This window comes from Aulostomus chinensis, chromosome 19 (genome assembly GCF_037954235.1).
Source record: "Aulostomus chinensis isolate RoL2024-O1b breed Wild chromosome 19, RoL_Achi_v1.0, whole genome shotgun sequence".
NCBI lineage: Eukaryota > Metazoa > Chordata > Actinopteri > Syngnathiformes > Aulostomidae > Aulostomus > Aulostomus chinensis.
In genome coordinates this window covers 12,024,780-12,043,833 of record NC_141338.1, presented here as the reverse complement: position 1 = coordinate 12,043,833, position 19,054 = coordinate 12,024,780, and the positions used below count along the sequence as shown (strand labels likewise).

Here is a 19,054-nt window from a genome sequence, read left to right as displayed (position 1 = left end):
GTAAATCTGTCAATATGTCCGCCGTTATATACGTCTGCTTCTCACATCCAGCATATCCAGCCACTAGCGTGAAATCAAGAGGAGCCTACTTGAGGTCGGGAGCTGCAAAGAGGGTGCCAGCGATACAAAATACGCTACCTGACAGTTGAAACTGTTTCTTTACTTCTGGCTCTGTGTCCTAAAAAATCAATAAAATAGATATACTGCTGTGTAACACGTCGCCTGAACCCTGATCCGTACTGGGCCTGGACGGTGATGTGAAATGTCAAATATGTGTAAGCTACAATTTGAAAATCTTCTGACAGGCTGTTGTCAGTCAGTCTTCTTATTTATCCATGAAACAGTAGATAAGTGCACTCTAATTTATTTGTGCAGAACGAAAAAAGACGAGGGGGGAAAAAAGTGTTCGCAGCAAGATCTCAAGACATTTGCAGCTGTTTCTATTTAGCTATTGATTTGTGTGTAAGTCCAAACCATGATCCTTCGCTAAACAATAGTTTTTGTGTAATAGTTTGTCAAAACGATCTCAAAATATTGCATTTTCCACTGAGAAAAAAAGGAATGTTCGGCATTTTGCTTGAGGTTCTCACTACAGGGGTCTGCGCAGGCGCACTGATCACTCATGTAACTTAAAACAAGTCTCTTTGAATTATACAGACGCCACTTGAGGGTTTTGGTGTTTAATAAATCTCAACCTCACGGCCTCGTGTGTGTAATCATACAAAGTTTAAGAGTCGTGTTTAAGGGTACTCAGTTAATTAAATGATTGAAAAACCTAGAGAAAGAGCACCAGTGTGTCTCTATGGCCTCTACGCAGAACTCTGTCTGGGGTGTTTGTTGTTGTGAGCTTAATATCGTCTTCCTTTACTTGTATTGTTTGCTGCCTTTGGATATATTTGAATCTTAATCCTGGTTCAATAACAGTCAAATCAAGCATAAGACAAAGTTTAAGACATGAATTAAGGTTTCTAGATGTGGTCCACTTCACTCCCAGGGTCTCTAATTCTAGTGTTCTTCAGCTCTCTCTTAAAATCAAACATCTCAAGTGTGATAACAAAACTTCAGGGGAGGCTCAGTTAAGAAGAGGAGAAAGAATATTAGTTATCAAGATGACATCATGCAGCACAGCCTAAATGTTTGTTAGGTACGGTAAAGAGTTCATTGGGTTTTTTTCCTCTTCTTTCGAGGAGTCACAAACGACTAAAAGACTCAGGACATGTACATGGTGTCCTCCATATGAAGCTAACTTGGCTAAATAGTTGACTGTCTGGGATCCAGTAACATAAGAATGATCATGTAAGGCATCCAGAAGTTAAACTATAAAGAGGGATAAAGGGACGCTTTATTCTAAGCTTTGTGCTTTCAAACATTTCAGTTGTTTCAGTCCTCCACTCTGTAAAACCAGTAATCAACCAGGACGGCCAGCTGATAAACTGAGCGCTGCGCCAAAGCTTTTAGGGATGTTTGCTTTTAGGGGAGCTGTGCAATAAGAGGGGGAGTGTTGAGAAGAGTGGGTGGGCTGTGATATAATAACAAGGAATGATGTCATGAGAGCAATTTTCAGAGATACAGACAAGTTGTTATCTAAGAGAGAGATGAGAGAAGATATGCTGCAAAACATCCAGTCACTGTTAACAGATCAACTCAACATCATCTGATATCAGCGCTGTTGATCAGATTTAACCTCCGGATTATTTTACTACAAAGTTCTTTGGGAACACATGAAGCCACATCCTCAGGCTTTTCTATATTATGTATCATGTATATGTTTTTTTCTGGTCGGAGAAGATTCTGGACTGTGTTGCAATACTGCAGAACTCTTCCGTTTCTTCCTTTGTCACTCCCTTGCAGAGCAGAGAGATCTTGTAAAAGTCCAGCTGTGAAGACGAATTCCAGAGCTTCCAGGAAAAACGCTATCAGGCGGCTTTAGCCCAAATAACGTTGTTGATTAATCATTTACTAACAGGCTCTGACGTTGCTTCATATGAGAGACATCCAAAGGCTAAGGCATTACTCACACCGCCTGGTGTTTCTGGTCACACACTGACACCCAGAACACACACACACACACACACACTCCTGAGAAACAAGCACATAACTGCTTAGATAGATGTGTGCATACCACTCTCAGGCTCCTTTGGCCCTGTTACCTGACTGCAGCTCACAGACCAAGTTTGGTTTGTAACCTGACCCCCTTCTCTTCCCTCCTCAAAGTTTGACAAGCAAAGCTGCAGCAGGTGACAGAGACCGAGAGCGCAACGTGAACGAGAAGTTGTTTGAGGTGGGATTTCTTTCCAGTGAGAAATTAACCTCAACCAGATAAACAGTGATTAATTTAAGAGATCAGAACCACATGCTGTAAGGGCCTGATGAGAAGTGAATGGCGGGGCCAGATACTGATTCATTACTGTAACTACGTGTAGATTTATTGCCTCAGCGACATCTGCGGATCAAAGCGCTATCAGCAGATTGGATTACCAAACATACAGTAATGATGATTACTTTGTACAGAAAGATGGAGAGAAGGAGCGAGAAGATTTTAAAAAAGCGAATTCGATACCCTTCTCCCTCTGATGACAATATTATTTTCATGTTGGTGTTTCCCTCGTTACAGTAAACCAGAACATATGTACGTGGTGTTGTTTGTTTGTGTTTGTGATTAAAGACCAGTCGCCGAGGGACGCTGAGGGCTCCCGTGGTTAAGGCTCACACAAAGAGTTCAGTAATAAAACTAAATGAATCATTGTTATTATACTCCGAGGGATGCTGGGAGGGAAGACCGCCTAGACCAGGCTTGGCTAGCATCATGTTAGCATTAGCATTAACATGACATGTCTGAATAGTATGGAGTCCCTGGAGTGGCCATGGAGACAAAACAAAAATGTGGGCAAAGTGTGAAAAATATATACATATATATATTTTGATGACATGAGAGTAAAGTTGTTCCCTTAATTTAGCGAAATATAACTGTTTTGTTTTTTTACAAATATGAAATATAAATAATAAATAAATCTAAACAACCACCTGAAAGGACAAGTTATATCTTATGAACTCGTGGCCTCCAAATAAATAATTGAGTGTTCATGTTCCTCTGCATGGCCACTCAGGGGCACCGTATTATAATGATGATATTAATAATATTCAGATTATATGCTCAGCGCCGCAAAAAGCCACTTAATATTTATCGGCTCTCCTGCTGAGAGAAATGGTTTACGATGAAAACATTTTTTTTAGAGATGGAAAGAGAACTCCAACGGTGCAGGCCAGCTACAAATTATATTTTCTTTTTTGTTTTTTTGGTGCTATTGGGTAAAATCCCTCAGACCTGCACGGCCATCTGTTTAAGAGGAAAGCAATCAGTGTCAGGTGAAATAACATGGATGGAGCATGAATCACTGGAAACATTCTAATGTTGATTAAATATCTGTTGTGGAAATCTTAAGCAATGTGTTGGACAGCTCTGGTGCTCGTCTAGGAAGCCTCAACTCTCTCGCTGTGTTTCTGGTATTTCTAGAGAGCGCGGCAGTCTGAAGGTGTAACACCTGGACCTGTCTGAGGCCATGTTTTCTTTCTCATTGGGGTTTCTTTTAAGCCTGAAAGCCTTTCGCATTTTCTTTGTGGACTTTTTTTTTTTTTTAAACCATGAACTGGAAACTATGCAATGAAAGCTTCTTATTTATATTTATTGGCTGTGTGGCTCAAATGGAGGATGTGAGGAGTGTAAATTGAAATCTGCCTCGTGAGACCTGAGTGAAGCAAAGCTAAATGCAGAGCTAGCAATTTTTTTTTTAATCTTCTATTTATAGCTTTTGATTTGTAGACAACATGACCTATAAATAAGGCCCTAAGGTCCCTGGAAGGAAGAGAATAAATATAAATCAAAGACGATAGATTTGGCCAGATTCTCACCACAGTTCCTGCTCTAGTCCAGATTACGGTACAGATTTGTCTGCAGTAAACATGCACGCTGATTTACCTTTTTCTTTTCTTTTTCATTAAACTCTGCACAAATTTCTAAGTATGCGTATCCATTGGAAGTTTCTTGGAAAAACAAAAGTCAAGAGAATAACTTTTTCCAAGAAAAAAAGTAAACAAATGCACAGAACAGAGCAAAATGTACAAGAGTAATTCATCAGGCTGCGTTCTGCCCACCTCTCCTAGTATCTCCTCAGATTCAAGTTTTGTGTTTTCTTTCGGGTTTTTTGTGTGTGTTAGGGATGCAAGTTTTCACTCACCAGCAGTGATATCAGACATGAGTTGGTTTGGCTCCGGAGTCTCCACCATCTGCTGTACAGCTGCCTGTTGGATGGTCTAATTAGAGCAATAGTAATGTCCAGCATCTACGCCGCAGTAAGCAAGCATGCAACTCAACCAATCAGAGGGTCAGGAAGCCTAGAGAACGAAAGCTCATCAGAGGAGATGTAAAACTTCAGATTTAGCACTTTTAGCTTCCTGGAACTACTGACTGGTGAACAGTGCTGGATGCTACAAAGTTCAGTGTTTGTCTTTCTTCCAGCTTCCATGTCAAGTGACTTCTGGACTCTAAACCAGTACCAGTTACTGGTCCTAGACAGGAAACTTCAGACACACCGCTTTTTTCTGAATTTTATTGCCTCTTATATTTTATATGAATATTTGAGTGTCCAGATGTCTTATTTTATTTATTTACAGCAAAGCTCAGTGTTAGGCTTCAGTGTTTGATTATGTCAAAGCTCAGCATGCCCCCCCCCCTCACACACACACACACACACACACACACACACACACACACACACACACACACACACACACACACACACACACAAACGCACACACATCAGAACACCCATCTGCTACACAGAGAATCCAGGACTGGACAATATGAAATAAAACCAATCCCTCAGCCCCATCAGAGAGGGAGGGTAGCATCAGGCTGATGTGCAGTCAGCCGCACGACCACGAAACATGAAAACCATTGGTTTACGACTGTCATCAGCTCATTCATTCAAGTCAATAGGTGCTAGGAGTCCTCTGGGGTCCACAAATACAGTACAAACCCGGTCCTGAAGAGACCTTGAAGTCTACTATCCTGACCCAGATAAGACCTGTCCAGTCTTTAAAAACGAAGCCTCAGACGTGAGCAGAACCACCAAATGAAGGACCTGGACCCTGGTTTTCTGGTACCTGTTTCCTCCTCGGCTGATTGAAGCAGCTTAGCTCATCCACTCAGTTACGTGTTTCATCTTCAAACTCCCTTCTCTGTCACGGTGACCATGACACACGTGACCTGTCTAGGTTGAGCTGTCTGGCTGAGAAACAGAATACATTTTAGATCGTTTAGCCTTTTAAAATATAATTATGATTCCCAATCCTGCCTCTTGACGTTAGCATTGCTAACTTGCTGTCAGCACCCTGCCTGCCCTCTGCTCTTTCCCTGAGCCCGGAACACATACCCACGCAAAACACACACCCACGCAAAACGCACACCCACACAAAAACACACACACACACAACCACGTCATCATGATCACCGCTCGTTTTGATCAAAGACTTTTTTATGTCTGGCAGAATTTCTTCAACAGGTTTGGTGACAAACGTCATTCATTTTTCATAAACAAAAGTGGCTGACAATTTTCAACGTTAGTTCACCCAGTAGTCGCTGTGCTATCCAGTCGCTAACCACAGCTGAACGGATGCTGTGAGACTGTTTCACGCTTGTAATTCGTTTGCTCCGGTCTGAATCTGTTAATGAGTCCATTAATAAACCAAAAAGAAGAGGAGGAACATGCCAGTGTTCATTGTTTCTTTGGGGAAGGTTGAAGCAAGAGAGTCCAAAAAATCCGAGGCTACTGTGTTCTGGAATAGTGAAGTATGTTGCAGTACAGCATTTGTAGTACTTTTTTTGCACTGATCTGTCACAATTTCTGAGGACAAACCATCTGCTTCAGAGTTGGTCTGAATCACAGTGAGGCCACCTCTTCAGCGAGGGTTCAGTCTACTTGTTTTAGCATCCTCTGTTGCTCGAGCGTGATTACGTTCTCTTAAATGATGAGTTTGTATTGAATGAAGAGCTAGAAGGATATCACTGGTTTTCCTTCTCCTGGTTCTCCTGGTTCTCCTGGTTCTGGCCTCGGCCCCTCAGTGAAAACATGTCTTACCTGTTCTTCTTCCTCCACGTGTTTCTGGACCTTCTCCTCCCCCCATCTCAACATAATTAGTAGAGTGTAACCGCAACACTAGCTTCCCTGGCCTTTCCCAGCCTTTCCTCTGGAGCTTTCAACATTGGTTACTGTATGTACTCTTCCTCCTCCCTCTCCTCCTCCTCTTCATCCTTTCTCACTCCTGTGCCCCTCAGCTCTGACACGGCCTCTCTTTGAAGTCTCCTTTAAGAGCACAATTAACCCCCTCCTCCAGACACTGCACTCACTTCTCACCTTTTTAATAAGGCAATCATAGACAAGTGTCAGACTTTCTTTCTCTCCTTCACCCTCACACACACACACACACACACACACACACACTGGAAAAGCTCTTAGAGTTGGAGTTGTCAGCCAAATGACAAAGAATTTACAGGCATATAGTAAGAACTTGTAGATCTACATGTGCAGAAGTGTGTGTGCGCGCGCGCACGTGTGGTGCGTGCACGCCAGGGCACATTAAAGGGAGACGGAGGCTTTTCTGGTGGTTTGACTCAGTGTGAATGTAGCTTCCGGTACTTTGATACAAAGTGAATCAGTGGTGACTGGGGGTGAAGGAAGCCATTAGGGCAGTAGACCACCTAATTGTTGCTCAGCAGGAGCTCAGTTCAGCGCCACTCACAGGATCTGTCCACTTCACTTCAAGAGATTTTTGTGACTGTGTGTGTGATCAATTATTTATTTAGGTTGAAGAACAGATCATGCATTAATAGTAGACAAACTGTGAGGTGATTAAAGAAAGAGGGAGGAAGTATGTGCTTGTTTATTGCAGCTCCTCCCCTCTTGTGTCATTTCCCTCAGTTCCTCAGAACCTGGCTGCACAGATCTGCTATCTTACAGCCGTAGCAGCTCAACTTGGCATCGTTCTTCTGCAAGTTCGCCCTCGTACATCTGCGATCTCTGCCTGCGCATGGCCTCGGGTCGCCTGTAGTAATGCGGTACAGGTGAATCTGTTCTCTTTTGTAGCTCAGCCTGTAGCACAAGGTTGTTTTCTTGGTAATTCAGGATTAGGGTACTGATGAATATCGCCTGATAGCTGGAGACATAATCATGAAATTGTTTCCCTCCCTTATGTCGTTTTTATCTTTCTTTTAAAGCTACATTACCTAGCTTTTGCTGAGCAGCAGCGACCTCCGCTGACACAAGTGGAAGTGAGAGGACAAGAGTGCAACTCTGCTGCCGTGCCTGCGTGAAGGGGAGCGCACCACGAGAATGTTATTGATTAGGGAAGTCAAATTATTTTGAGAGTCAAAAACAAAACTTAGCATGTGTTGGCCAATTGATTGATCGTACTATTGATAGTTGCTTATAGCTAGCATTGCACTGACTTAAGTCAGGCTTCCATCCATGTATTTGATGCTCATTTTAAAGCAACACATCAGAATCACATCACAATAAAGGCTGACGGAAACAAAGAGATCTGAAAACCCTCCCTACTTTAAGAGAAGTCTTCTATGCTCACTTGAGGTCTTGCAAAAACCCCTCATTTGAATAAACTAATTAAACTCCTGTGACTGACAGCAGCAGGAGCTGATACTGTAGACCAATCCAACCCGACCAACTCAAGACAATTCCTCAAGACCTCTCTGTTTTTCACTGATGATGAGTTATTTTTCTTCTTCTCTGTCTGCTCCAGCTGCGTTGTCACGTTGCCTCTTTCGCCATCTTCTGGTGCAATTGCATAGCCCATTTCATTCACACCAAACCAGTTGATGGAAACCCACCGAATGTGCATCTCCTTTTGTATGCTACTTCCAGGGTTTGCTGTGAATTCATTTGACAGTTAGACTGAACCACAACGTGTGTGCGTTGTATTGCAGGTCCGATTGCCCCCCGGGCTTCAACATCCTCTCAGTCTTTGGGTTTCTCTGTGTCCTCACCGACGGCTCTGACCTGCAGGGCTGCACCTGATCAAGCTCAGGTCCATACAGGTGTGGTGTGGCAATGATTACATTTTTGAAACATTGGCACCATTTTCTTCAAGTCTCCTCTTTGGTTGGGAGTCAAAAAACAAAAGGTCCTAAAGGGAGCCAAACCTTTGCTCCCGTTCAGCAGTAATGAGGTTGTGCGATGTTGTTGTTGTTGTTGTTGAGGCCAGGTGGGAGTTCAGCTTCATCTCAAAGGTGTGGGAAGGTGTTGAGGTCACAGCTCAAGTTCTTAGACACTGAATCCCCAACGGTTTTACCTTTAACCTCAGGTTGTCCTGCTACAACAGGAAGAGCATTCAGAAACAGCCATCGTTCAAAGTGTCATCAAAGCTCTAACCGTTGGTCTCTCTTTCATAAGAACTAAAGCACCAAACAACCCACGGGGACTTGCACCTTCTTGTAGTGCACATCTTTTCATCAGCCTAAAGTGTGTATTGAGGTCAGCAGCGTTACGAGCAGTGACACGGGGCTAAGCCTGCTGAGCGCTGACTTAGATGGAGAGGAGATCCCGTATGCAAACACAGACATATTGCCTTGCTACAATAACATCCTCAGAAGCAGCTCGGTGCTGAGCTATTTAAGAGCAGCAAGCCCTTTGAGGAGGGACCATTTTCCTTCCCCACTTCTCCTTCTTCCCTTTCTCTGTCTCTTTTTCTGACATTAATAACATGATATTGTCCCATCTGTTGGGGGAGCCAGCATGGAGCACGTGTTTCCAGTTAGACTCATCAGAACCTGATGTGGGGAGGCCTGAGTGAACGAGAGGGACTGAAACTGGGAAGCCTGGCCTCGCATGGGAACAGCGGCACAGGGCACGCTAATTAAATCACAGTGTCTCCGCTATTTAAGTCCACAGGTATCCAGTTCAGTGATATATGAAAATTCACAGAGTCTGTTAAGAATAAAGAGGGATCCGTCAAATAAAGTTTTTCACATGGTGACTTTTCCCCCTTTAGATGTTTACCAGCGCAAATATTCCACCATGTATAGAACCCATCACATAATTAGAACGCCATATAGAATCGATCTACAGAGCAAAGTTGAGGTGCCCTGGGACACTCGTAAGTTGACATCACCATTAACATATTTGTAAGATGCCATAATGTAAAACACAAACAAGAAAATAGCTTGATCAAAGGCCTTGTTCTGCCCACTGCTATTACCCCACCTCCAGACAGTATTGCTGCAATCATTCTGCGCTAAATCAGATGCAGAAATAAACATCTCTGGGGTTTGGAGCCGAAGCCAAAACTCTCTCACATCAACGAACTCATGCAGCTATCCCACAACTTTGCAAAGAAGGGGGGAAAAAAACAAAAAAACAAAACAAAAAACAACAATTCTGATTCAGCTTCATCTTATAATGTATCATTGATTGCAGATTATATCCCAGCAGACACACACATTTAAAACCTGCGACTAATCTTGAAAGATGCTTTGGATCATGTTTGAGGTGGAATCGTGCTACTAAAGCCACACAGGCACGTAGGGCCATAAATGACCCAAATATTTGGAATGATACAGTGACTATTATGTTTTATAACACCGTTTGTTGCGTCTGTGTGCTGGCGAACCTCTGTGGTCTTCTGTGTTGTGGTTTTGCAGTGTGTAACTGTATCTCAGTGACCCGGGTTACTGTCACTAGCAGCGCTCCGGTCGGCGCTATGATGTCAGGGAACACATCACTGCGTTCAAAGATGGTGAGACAGTTCTAGGGGAATACCACCAAATTGGAGAAATCACATGTGATATCATCATCATCATCATCATCATCATGGCGACGGCGGCGCGCCGTTTCTTCCAAAGCGAGAAACTGGAGAAGGGAGGCTGTAATCTGTGATGTCGTTCTGGTGCGACGCCCGGAGCTACAATCAAGATGAGAAACGAAAAAAAAAAAAATGTTGTGAAATTTTAAGTGATCTTTGGGTGATGTTAGGTCAGAGTCATCGAACGCTCTCGTGTGAAAGGTTCCAGCGTACGTTGACGGTCCCCTTTTCCAACCTCTCCAATCGATTCGCCCTGGACCTGAGCAGCAGTCACAGATTTATTGTTTCTGACTGTGAGAAATGACATTAAATACTTCCATATTCAGATTCAAGAGCTCTGGAAACATTATACTCCAATGTCGCGATTCAAAGGTGTTCGTTCTGTGGTTTTAGGAATTGTCCTCAGGGTCGAATCAGGCCAGAAGTTCTTCTTTCTTACCCTCTGATGGTCTCTAATGCCTCCTGAGCTCCCACCCAGGGCCAAACACAGATTACTCAAAAGCATCTTTGCATTAATATCATCTTTTATCCATTAGCCCTCCCTTCAAAGGCCATCTGTAGATGCCTTAAGGAAACACAACCCATAGATTTTGAATCACGTCGATTTGGTTTGATTGCATTTGGTTTGCCTCAGAGAGAAGGACTTTTGAATGTTCTCCATTTAATCTTTCACCAGCAAACAAACTAAAAAATGTGTCTGTTTGGGTCTGTTATGCGGAGTAGAAATCCAACCGCATTGTCGTTCAGTACCACACTTTGTGTTGACTGCGTATTCTACGTGTACACACATGTTTGAGGGAGTTTGTGTGCAAGTTTTCATGTGCATGAGCGTATTTGTGGGCCACAGTGGGCTGCAGGCGAGGTTACATCTTGCAGCAATTAAACTGCATCCATCTCTTACGCCCCTCCATTCATCTACTGCAGAGTCTTGTTTCAAGGCCGGCCTGCGTTAGATAAACGGAGAGCGTCTGACGGCTTGGTGGCCGAGGTTAGATGGGTGAGCATAGCAACAGCGTGTTGCACACATCGGTTAATCACTTGGCAATAAAATGCGGTTCTGTTAGACAGAACACAAGCATGTTAGCGATGTTGACAAACTGTTGATTTGTGTGGCAGAGGGAGGACGGTAAAACAAAGGCGAGACGGATAAAGTCGTTGAAAAATAGAGAACAGCGACAAAAAGATGGGACGTGCAGACATGTAGTGTACACTTCTGTGTTTACGCTCATGGGAAGAGCAACAAATATTCAGAAAAATCTGTCAAACATGTTTAATCTACATTTTGCATTCCTTCACTTCCACAGCGTTCATTTACTAGACCTCCCATCAAAATACGTATGTAAACACCACTGTGGTCGCGGTGTTCTGCCAAAGAGAGACGCGGATCATTGAGTTTCCCTTTTTCTGCCATCGAGTTCCCCGATGACAGCAGGACTGAAATCATGCTAGCTGCTCTCAAGCCAAGATCCTGACACCTTCCCATGTTTATGTGAGGCTGGACGCCAGAATCCGGGAGTCTAGCATCGCTGAGACGCACTTAGCACAGATTTAATGTCATAAAAGAGATATTTTTTAACTGAATATCAACAAATATTTTGGCCAAGTTGATGTAGACCCATAACTATTGATTATGGAGACAATGAGGACACTGAAAAGCTTTTGGCTGGCTTTATTTGACTGGTAAGATCTACGCTGCTGCTAAATGGTTGTTACAAGAGATTTAGGGATGAGATTCCAGTGTTTGGTAAACTGCTGCAGCCTGTGTTCAGTAAAATTCAACATTATAATTCATTACATCATTTAAACAAAGTTAATACGTAGCTGCTCATGGATAAGCGAATTAATAGCATTTAATCACGCCAACTAATGATTCCGTGACTCCGCCGTAGTCGTAAGGAGCTCCACGCGATCTGGGGCTGCAGGAATTCACTTCTATCAAATCACGAGCGCATCAGTGAGGTTGACCGCTGACTCTCACAGTATGACGGTTAAACTCTGTAAAAGAGCCAGGATCAAAAGTACAAGCACAATGATTAAAAAAAATGCTTCCAAACAAATATTCAAGGATGAAAAGAAAGGTTACAGGGGGGAAAAAAAGGTTATTGTTGGCCATAGAACTGATTTGATGCAGAGACACAAATATTTAGGATTGGAAAATATATTTAGTTTTTTTGTCTTGTTTTTGTTTAACTGGATTCCCTTTTATCTAATTTATAATTTTTTTTCATTAACTCGCATCAAAGGAAACAAACTTTAAAGCACCACGATACAACAGTGAATCTAATAATTCACGCTCGCTGAGGACAAACACACAAACTAATGACGCACATGAGCAAGAAGTCACACAACAATATTTACTAAGCGCACACAATTTGGCTCGTGAGAAATACACAGTCTGAACATACGATTCGCAAATACACGGGCATGGTATTTAAAAAAAAAAGTTTCAAGTTGACTGCTCAAACTACAATATTTTATGTCTGCCGTGACGAATCACCGGTGAGACGTGGTTGTTATGAAAACAAACCAGAAAACGGAGCTCTTCATCAGCAGCTTCCTCCTCTTCTCCTCCAGGCTCTGGCAGCTGAGACAGTTTGTACACGACTTCACAAGAGTCTCTAAGTGTCAGATTAGTCACCCTTCCAGTGGACTCGACGTACATACTTAAGCCTCTTCATGCATTTGGCCACAACCTCGTCTCATTTCCTCCCCAAAACAGCTTCTTCATGTGAAGCCATCCCGGGCTTGAGTCTGACCTTCTGCCACGACTTCTCCGCTCCATCGGAACTCCGTGCCCCTTTTCCTCTCAACACGATGAGCCTCAGTGCTCGATATGGCAAACCAATCATTTTAGTTATCACTTTCATGAGTAGCAGTAGTGGTATTAGTACAGGTAGATGTCTTAATAAGTTATCATTTTTGTTCGTAATGGGGTTCCTCAGGGTTCAGTCCTCAGCCACCTTAGGATTTGCTATTTTTAAATTTGAACCCCTAAAATGTCCACGCCACTGTAATGAGCCACAGTCGTAAAAGCCGCAAACAAAATGTGAAAAACTGTCAAAAATAATTCCATGCAAAATACATTATTTGAATTTTCATGGATGGTGTGTGGTTTTTCAGTTTTGAAGATAACATCTAATATTGAAATGAGGACCATTTTTTTATTTAAAGAGACATCATCGAACAATTGTTTTCACCACAGGGAAATATGTCGATCATGATAAAACTGATTATTTGCTTTGTCAAAAAATGTCAGAAAGAAATTCAGTTGCTTGTTGTGGTCTGACCAACATTACAAAATCAAATCATGTTTATTGTACTAGAATCTGATTCCTGCTTCTCTACATCTGTGAAATTATAATAAAAACAATATCTTTTAACGGTGTCTGACTTTGCACTTAAAACTGTATTTTCATTGAATGAAATCATCAATTTTAATGTCTGTCACGTGACAGTACAGAATCGTTATACGCGTTCAATTTTTTGGGGGGGGAAATAACAGTTGAAACCCTCTTTAAGTCCACTGAAAGACATTTGAATGGTTAGAAACAACGGAGGTCATTCAGTGAAAAAAAAAAAAATCACAGCTTCCTGAATATGAATGTGCTGCGGTAGCTCCAGTGGCCAGCAGGGGGCGACGACTAGCTGGCAAAAACCAAAAACTTGAAACAAAACAAGATGTAAGAAAATGACTCTTCTTCTCATTTGATTTCTTTTTAAACTCGGTAAACATCATCCCAATAGTTCGATAAACGCCTTTATTTTGTACATTCTGGTTCTGTTTAGAGTGAAATGGACGGAAAGGCAGAATATTGATTAGGGCGGGGCTAATTTGCGGTTGACAAGTTGCTACCACAGAAAACTTTGGTGTATCTCATTCTGACACCAGCCCTCACTCCTCTCATCTACACTCTCTTGCCCAAATATGGTTACTTCCAGTTGCAAAATCCAAAATGCCAAAGGCTTCAAAACAGGCGTCCACAAATCCACGGGTGACCTCAGAGCCACTCTTTCATACGGTCTGTGGAACAAACACATGAAATACAAATAGAAGCTTCCTTTCTGATCATTGTCATCAATTATTTTGAACTGCCACACTTCAGTTGAGCGACACAGAATTCATCCTGACGCTCAACGTTGAGATTTTCCTGCAACCATGGTTGAATAACAAATATGAGCCATGGCTGGATTAGGATCGCTGGTCTTTACCCAGTAACCTCTGAGGCCTGTGGGCCAAACTTGTAGGACTGACAGGAAGTTGTATGTGAAGACAGAGGTGTGTGTGGGTGTGTGTGTGTGTGTGTGTGCATGCTTTCTTGCGTGCATATTTGTGTGTGTGTGTGTTTGCCCAGCGGGCAGAACACAGGGCCAGGGCAGGAAAGGAAGTGGTTGTGCCACCGGTTAGAGGAAACAGAACAGCAGATAAATTATCCTGAGTTGTGCTGGCAGGACTTCTGAGAGCTAAGACTGAGTGGACGCTGACATGGAGGACGGTGCGGCGAAACCAACAGGAGAACAAACAATGGATTATTTTATTTCATTACTTCCATTGTGTCGGCTTGGGATGTGTGTATTTGAACTCTGAATAAATGCATGCAGAACGTATCTCAGTGAGGTGTTGAGCATTGCAGGCTTCACTGCTTCATCAAGCAAGAATATCTGCAGATTCAGTGGAGGGATGGAAGTAATTCCTCCGAACATGTTGTTTTGATGACACTGGTGCAGAGCAGTGTAACACTTGTAAACAGACATTTGCCAACAATTTGTAGCTTTGTGTAATCAGGGAGGACTAAATAGGAAAGATGGGTATTTTATCAGAGGCTGCCATCTAGTGGTCATTTATTGTCTGTTCAGTGTGATCCCTTAGATTTTCTTAATTTGTTACGAACTCTTGCAAGAGTAGAAAGACCGCTCACTTTGAACCAACCAGAGGAGCAGCTTCTGTCTTTTCGAAATCAAACAAACCTTTAATTAAGGACACTGTGACTTAATTTTGATGGGAAATTAGTCCTCATTTCTTATTTCCTGTATTTCAATGATTCAAGTAAGTATGAGTCTACCAAGGTAGCAAATATTTACTATTTAATTTATATTTACGTTTGAATTTTTATCGCATGGTGCTTTCTCCACTGAACCAATGCAGGTTGAGGACTGTTTCATGTTCGTGACCAGCTAAAATACCGTCGACCCCGAAGCAATAATTCTGACGTAATTACTCTTTTTGACTTACAATGACACAGACAAGCGAGTACAGTATTTGAAAAATTTATTAAAGTGGTCAAAAAGCAATTGGCGAGCAAGCAATTGTACACATCACTACAAAAGTGTTGGTGAAGAAACCACCAACAAAAGTTACATACCCCTTCCTTGGTACAAAACCCTTAAATTCAGTCCTAGAGAGAAGTTGTTTATCGTAAACAACATAGAAAAAAAACAAAGACATGCAAAGGCTCTACTCAGGCGCTAACAAAACTCAGTCAAGTGTAAATCATGTTCAGTAAAAAAAAAAAAAAAATTCCTGAGTGAGAGGGAGCATGGAGGTTCAGTCCGGCAGATACAAATGTGTTTAATCTAAATCAACAGTGTAATTGTTGAGTGTAATCTGAATAATCTCAAACACTACTCAGAAAAAGAAGGTGTCGTTTTGGGGATTATGGCTCTTTGCACAGCACTAAGGCAAAGGCGCGTGAAGTGAAAACAGTTAAGAAGTCTGGAGACGACATGCTAACACAGGAAACCTGCTGCTGCTGATTGGCAGATCTGGTAATGAGATGCTGCTGAGAGGAAGCCAGGTGAACGAGCACGTATGACCAGAGAACCGCTGACAACCACTCCGAAAAATACCATCTGATTAATAAGTGCAGCCATGTGACGGAGGGAGACTATTACATAAAGAGAAACATGCAAAACAGCACATCTCACTGCTGAGTTTTGATTGTTTGAGTAGGAAAAAACTGAACTGAAGAATAAGACAAGAGAAGAGGGAACAAAAAGTCCTAGCTAAGCTGTTTTGGCATTTGTTACACATGAAATGTTTCATCTTTTTAGACATAAATCATATTCAACCTCTTGCATGTACAAAAAAGAATAAAAGGAAACTGAAACAGACAAACAAAGGTGTCAGTAGAACAAGTAGTGCGTCGTTATACTGGAGGAAAATGATTTCATTCATGCCAGAAACAAAACAAGGCCATGAAAAACACACAAACCTCTTCATTAAGGTACAGTAACTTGGAGAGCATGACTTGGTACTACAATACATTTGTGTGCTTATACAAAAACACAAACACGTCATGCTTTCTTCTTCATACGATTGTGGCAAAACCAAAATTCGATTTGATTTTTGGGAGTGAACAGTCCGTCCCACGCATCACTATCAGGGCACAATAATTTAGATGGTATCAGGAAAAAGTGGACAAGTATTAAACATTCAGACATGAAGTAAAATAAAACTAACACTGTTTTTTTTTTTTTATATCATAAAATAGATACTATTAACAGCAGTGCCAACTAAGGCTTATTTATTTCTCTAAACACATAACAGAAAAGAACCCCATCAAACTCACTGGGTTCATTGGACTTATTAGTGCTTTGATTTCTGTGTCGGACACAAGTGTGCACTTGTGCAGCAGCGTGTGAATTAAAGGAGCAGTGTGTAGATGGGGGGACTTACTGCAGAATTATTTTCATTAGTATCTAATCACTTAAAAATGAGGAGGAGGAAGATGTGGAAAAGAGCTGGCTCGTGACAAAAGGAACAGATGCTGACAGAAGAGCTGAACCGTATCCATGTACCAAACTCCATTCAGAAAACCAGCATTTTAAAGGTCGTGTAGTGTCATTTCAGACAGCTGTGAAAAAGCATCAATCCAGGAATATTACTTATTGGTTATGATGATGATGATGTTATTTTGGCACCAATCTGATACTGATGCAATGAGTACGCATCAGTAAGATGGAAGCAGCATTTATCCAGACGCAGCTCCAGGAGACGCTCTTGGTCAGGCCTGTGTGGTTCTGATGATGATTCAATTTATCTGCTCAACAGCAGCAAGAGCTGATGATTATTATTGAGGTATAAAGCTGCTGCTCTTCTTCTATTTCCTGGATGAGGAGAGGTGCCTTGTACTCGACGCTACGCTCTCCTCATCATCTCTGATCTCACATGCCAGTCAGGTGGACTGTCTCCCTGAATTCAGTGGTTCCTGGTGCTGGTTCTCAGAGGGAGTGTGAGTCCTACCGGACCGACCTCACTGTGGCTTTATGTCAATCAGGGGTGAGGGGCTGCTGGCATCAGATCCTACACACTGCACCTTTAAGGTTACTGCACATTTACAGTGTAACGTTAACATGCACATACTGAGATCAGAAACTTGGCCGGTACGCTGAAGGTGGTGGCCTGGCTCAGCCGTTGACCACTGACCGGCTGATGGACAGCACTCTAACTGGAAGCTGGGGGGAGTTTCCCACAAACATCTGACCACTGGGATGGGAGCTGGTCAGAGGTACATGAGCAAGGCGATGAGCGCATGACTGAAAACTTACTCCTCATCCACTACAACTCAAGCTTCATCAGAGGCAACGTGCATTGGCAGTGAGGTGACGGCAGACGCAGGCCACTTCAGTCTCATTCACTTGGTGTTTTTGGGAGCCCGGCGGGTCTCAGCAGGCCTCCTTGGCTTGACTTGGCACCTTACACATCATCAGGATCTGTTTCAAGGCTTTCTGGACGTCCTCATCCATCTGACCCTGGAACGCACATGGAGAACATGACACGTGTCCAAACACACCGCATATCAAACCTAAATTACCATGAGACCTGAAGGGTCAGGATCATTTTCTCTGTCCTTGTGGTATTAACAATTAAGTAGATGAGAAGAGACTCATTTTAAGGTGCAGGTAGAACAGCAAAGTTCAGCCATAACACAACTAAGACGTAACCTGACCGAATCGTTGCAGTGGGAACTACCTTCTACCAAAGACGTCAGTTTAAATGGAATTTTTCAGCTCCTGTGATTCCATTTCTTTTCCAGATGTTTAAAAACTCAAACTCTGCACTGCAGCGGGATGAGAGGACGTACCTGGACGGCATAGAGCAGGTGCATCCTGTAGACTGACACTATTTCATGGTGCTGCTTCTTTGACTCCTACAAAAGACCATGAAGTATATCATTTTATCACCAACATATGTCAATGTAAATAACAGTAATCAATAGTTGGAATGTATTCTCACGGCGAGCTGGTACTGGAGTTGTTTGATTTGCTGCTGCAGGGTCTCCAGCTGCTGGCTCTGCTGCTGTCTCTTGGAGGGGGAGCCGGAGCTGTAGGAGAGCTGTGATAGGCTGTTTAAGGCGTCCTTCAGCTTCCCTACTTCCCGTGACAGGTCGTCTATCTGAGAGGGGACAAATATAACATGTGGTGAGTGAAAACAAGACATTTTTGGAGAACTTTCTTATGATAATAGCGAGAACAGCAGCGCCTTGTTTGACAGACGCTACTGAGGTGTCAAGTGACGGACCCTCTTGTTTTTCTCTCTCTCCGAGGCAACGTGATTCTCCACCAGCTGTTTGAGCTGACACACGGCATCCTGGGACTCCGCCAGCCTGGAGGTCAGCGTCTGGTGCTCTTTCTCCCTCGACATCACCAGCTCCTGCAGGGCTTCCCGCTCACTGCCATTGTCACGTGCCTGATATTGAGATAAGAGGGTGATGAGAATCAAAATAGCAGAGCGGGATGTTTGTCTCCCCCTTCTGGCAGCGCTGAGATGCTGTTGATACCACAGATGATTTCCCTGAACTCAAAGTTCTTTGGTCATGCAAATATGGGAGAGAGGATTCCAAATACTCAAAATATTTGACAAATACCAACCAGCACAAGAGTAGTCCTGCCAAATCTAGTCGTATAAATACTAATGATCGTCTCTCATGAATAGTTGACTTTTGCCTTTTTTCTTCTCTCTCACCTGCTGCCAGGCTTCAGCAGCCTCCAGAGCCATCTCATCCTGCTTCCTCAGGGCCTCCTGGAGGAGCTGCGTCAGGTGGTTCACCTCACCCTCCAGCTGTTCTCTCATGGTCTGATGCTCCACCATGGAGACTGAATCCTCTGAAGGGATGTCTTTCTCTGCTGACAGCCTTTTGGTGAAGGACAACAGTTGGACATGAACAACTATTCTGAGAGTTTGGTG

General features: G+C 42.9%; 1 protein-coding gene across 2 annotated transcripts in view; it reads right to left on the bottom strand.

Moving 5' to 3' along the window:
• Nucleotides 1–15,092: 15,092 nt before the first annotated feature.
• The window catches only part of rai14 (retinoic acid induced 14), a 37,463-nt gene continuing 33,501 nt past the window's right edge, over nucleotides 15,093–19,054 (bottom strand). The window contains exons 16-20 of one of the 2 annotated variants that reach the window (XM_086187645.1): nucleotides 18,833–19,001; nucleotides 18,389–18,556; nucleotides 18,104–18,262; nucleotides 17,952–18,017; nucleotides 15,093–17,619 (exon numbers count right to left, since the gene is read on the bottom strand). In XM_086187645.1, coding sequence (XP_086043771.1) covers nucleotides 17,533–17,619; nucleotides 17,952–18,017; nucleotides 18,104–18,262; nucleotides 18,389–18,556; nucleotides 18,833–19,001 — 649 coding nt within the window. In that variant the 3' untranslated portion in view covers nucleotides 15,093–17,532. The remainder of the gene's footprint in view (nucleotides 17,620–17,951; nucleotides 18,018–18,103; nucleotides 18,263–18,388; nucleotides 18,557–18,832; nucleotides 19,002–19,054) is intronic. The other variant, XM_086187644.1, reaches the window with a different exon arrangement.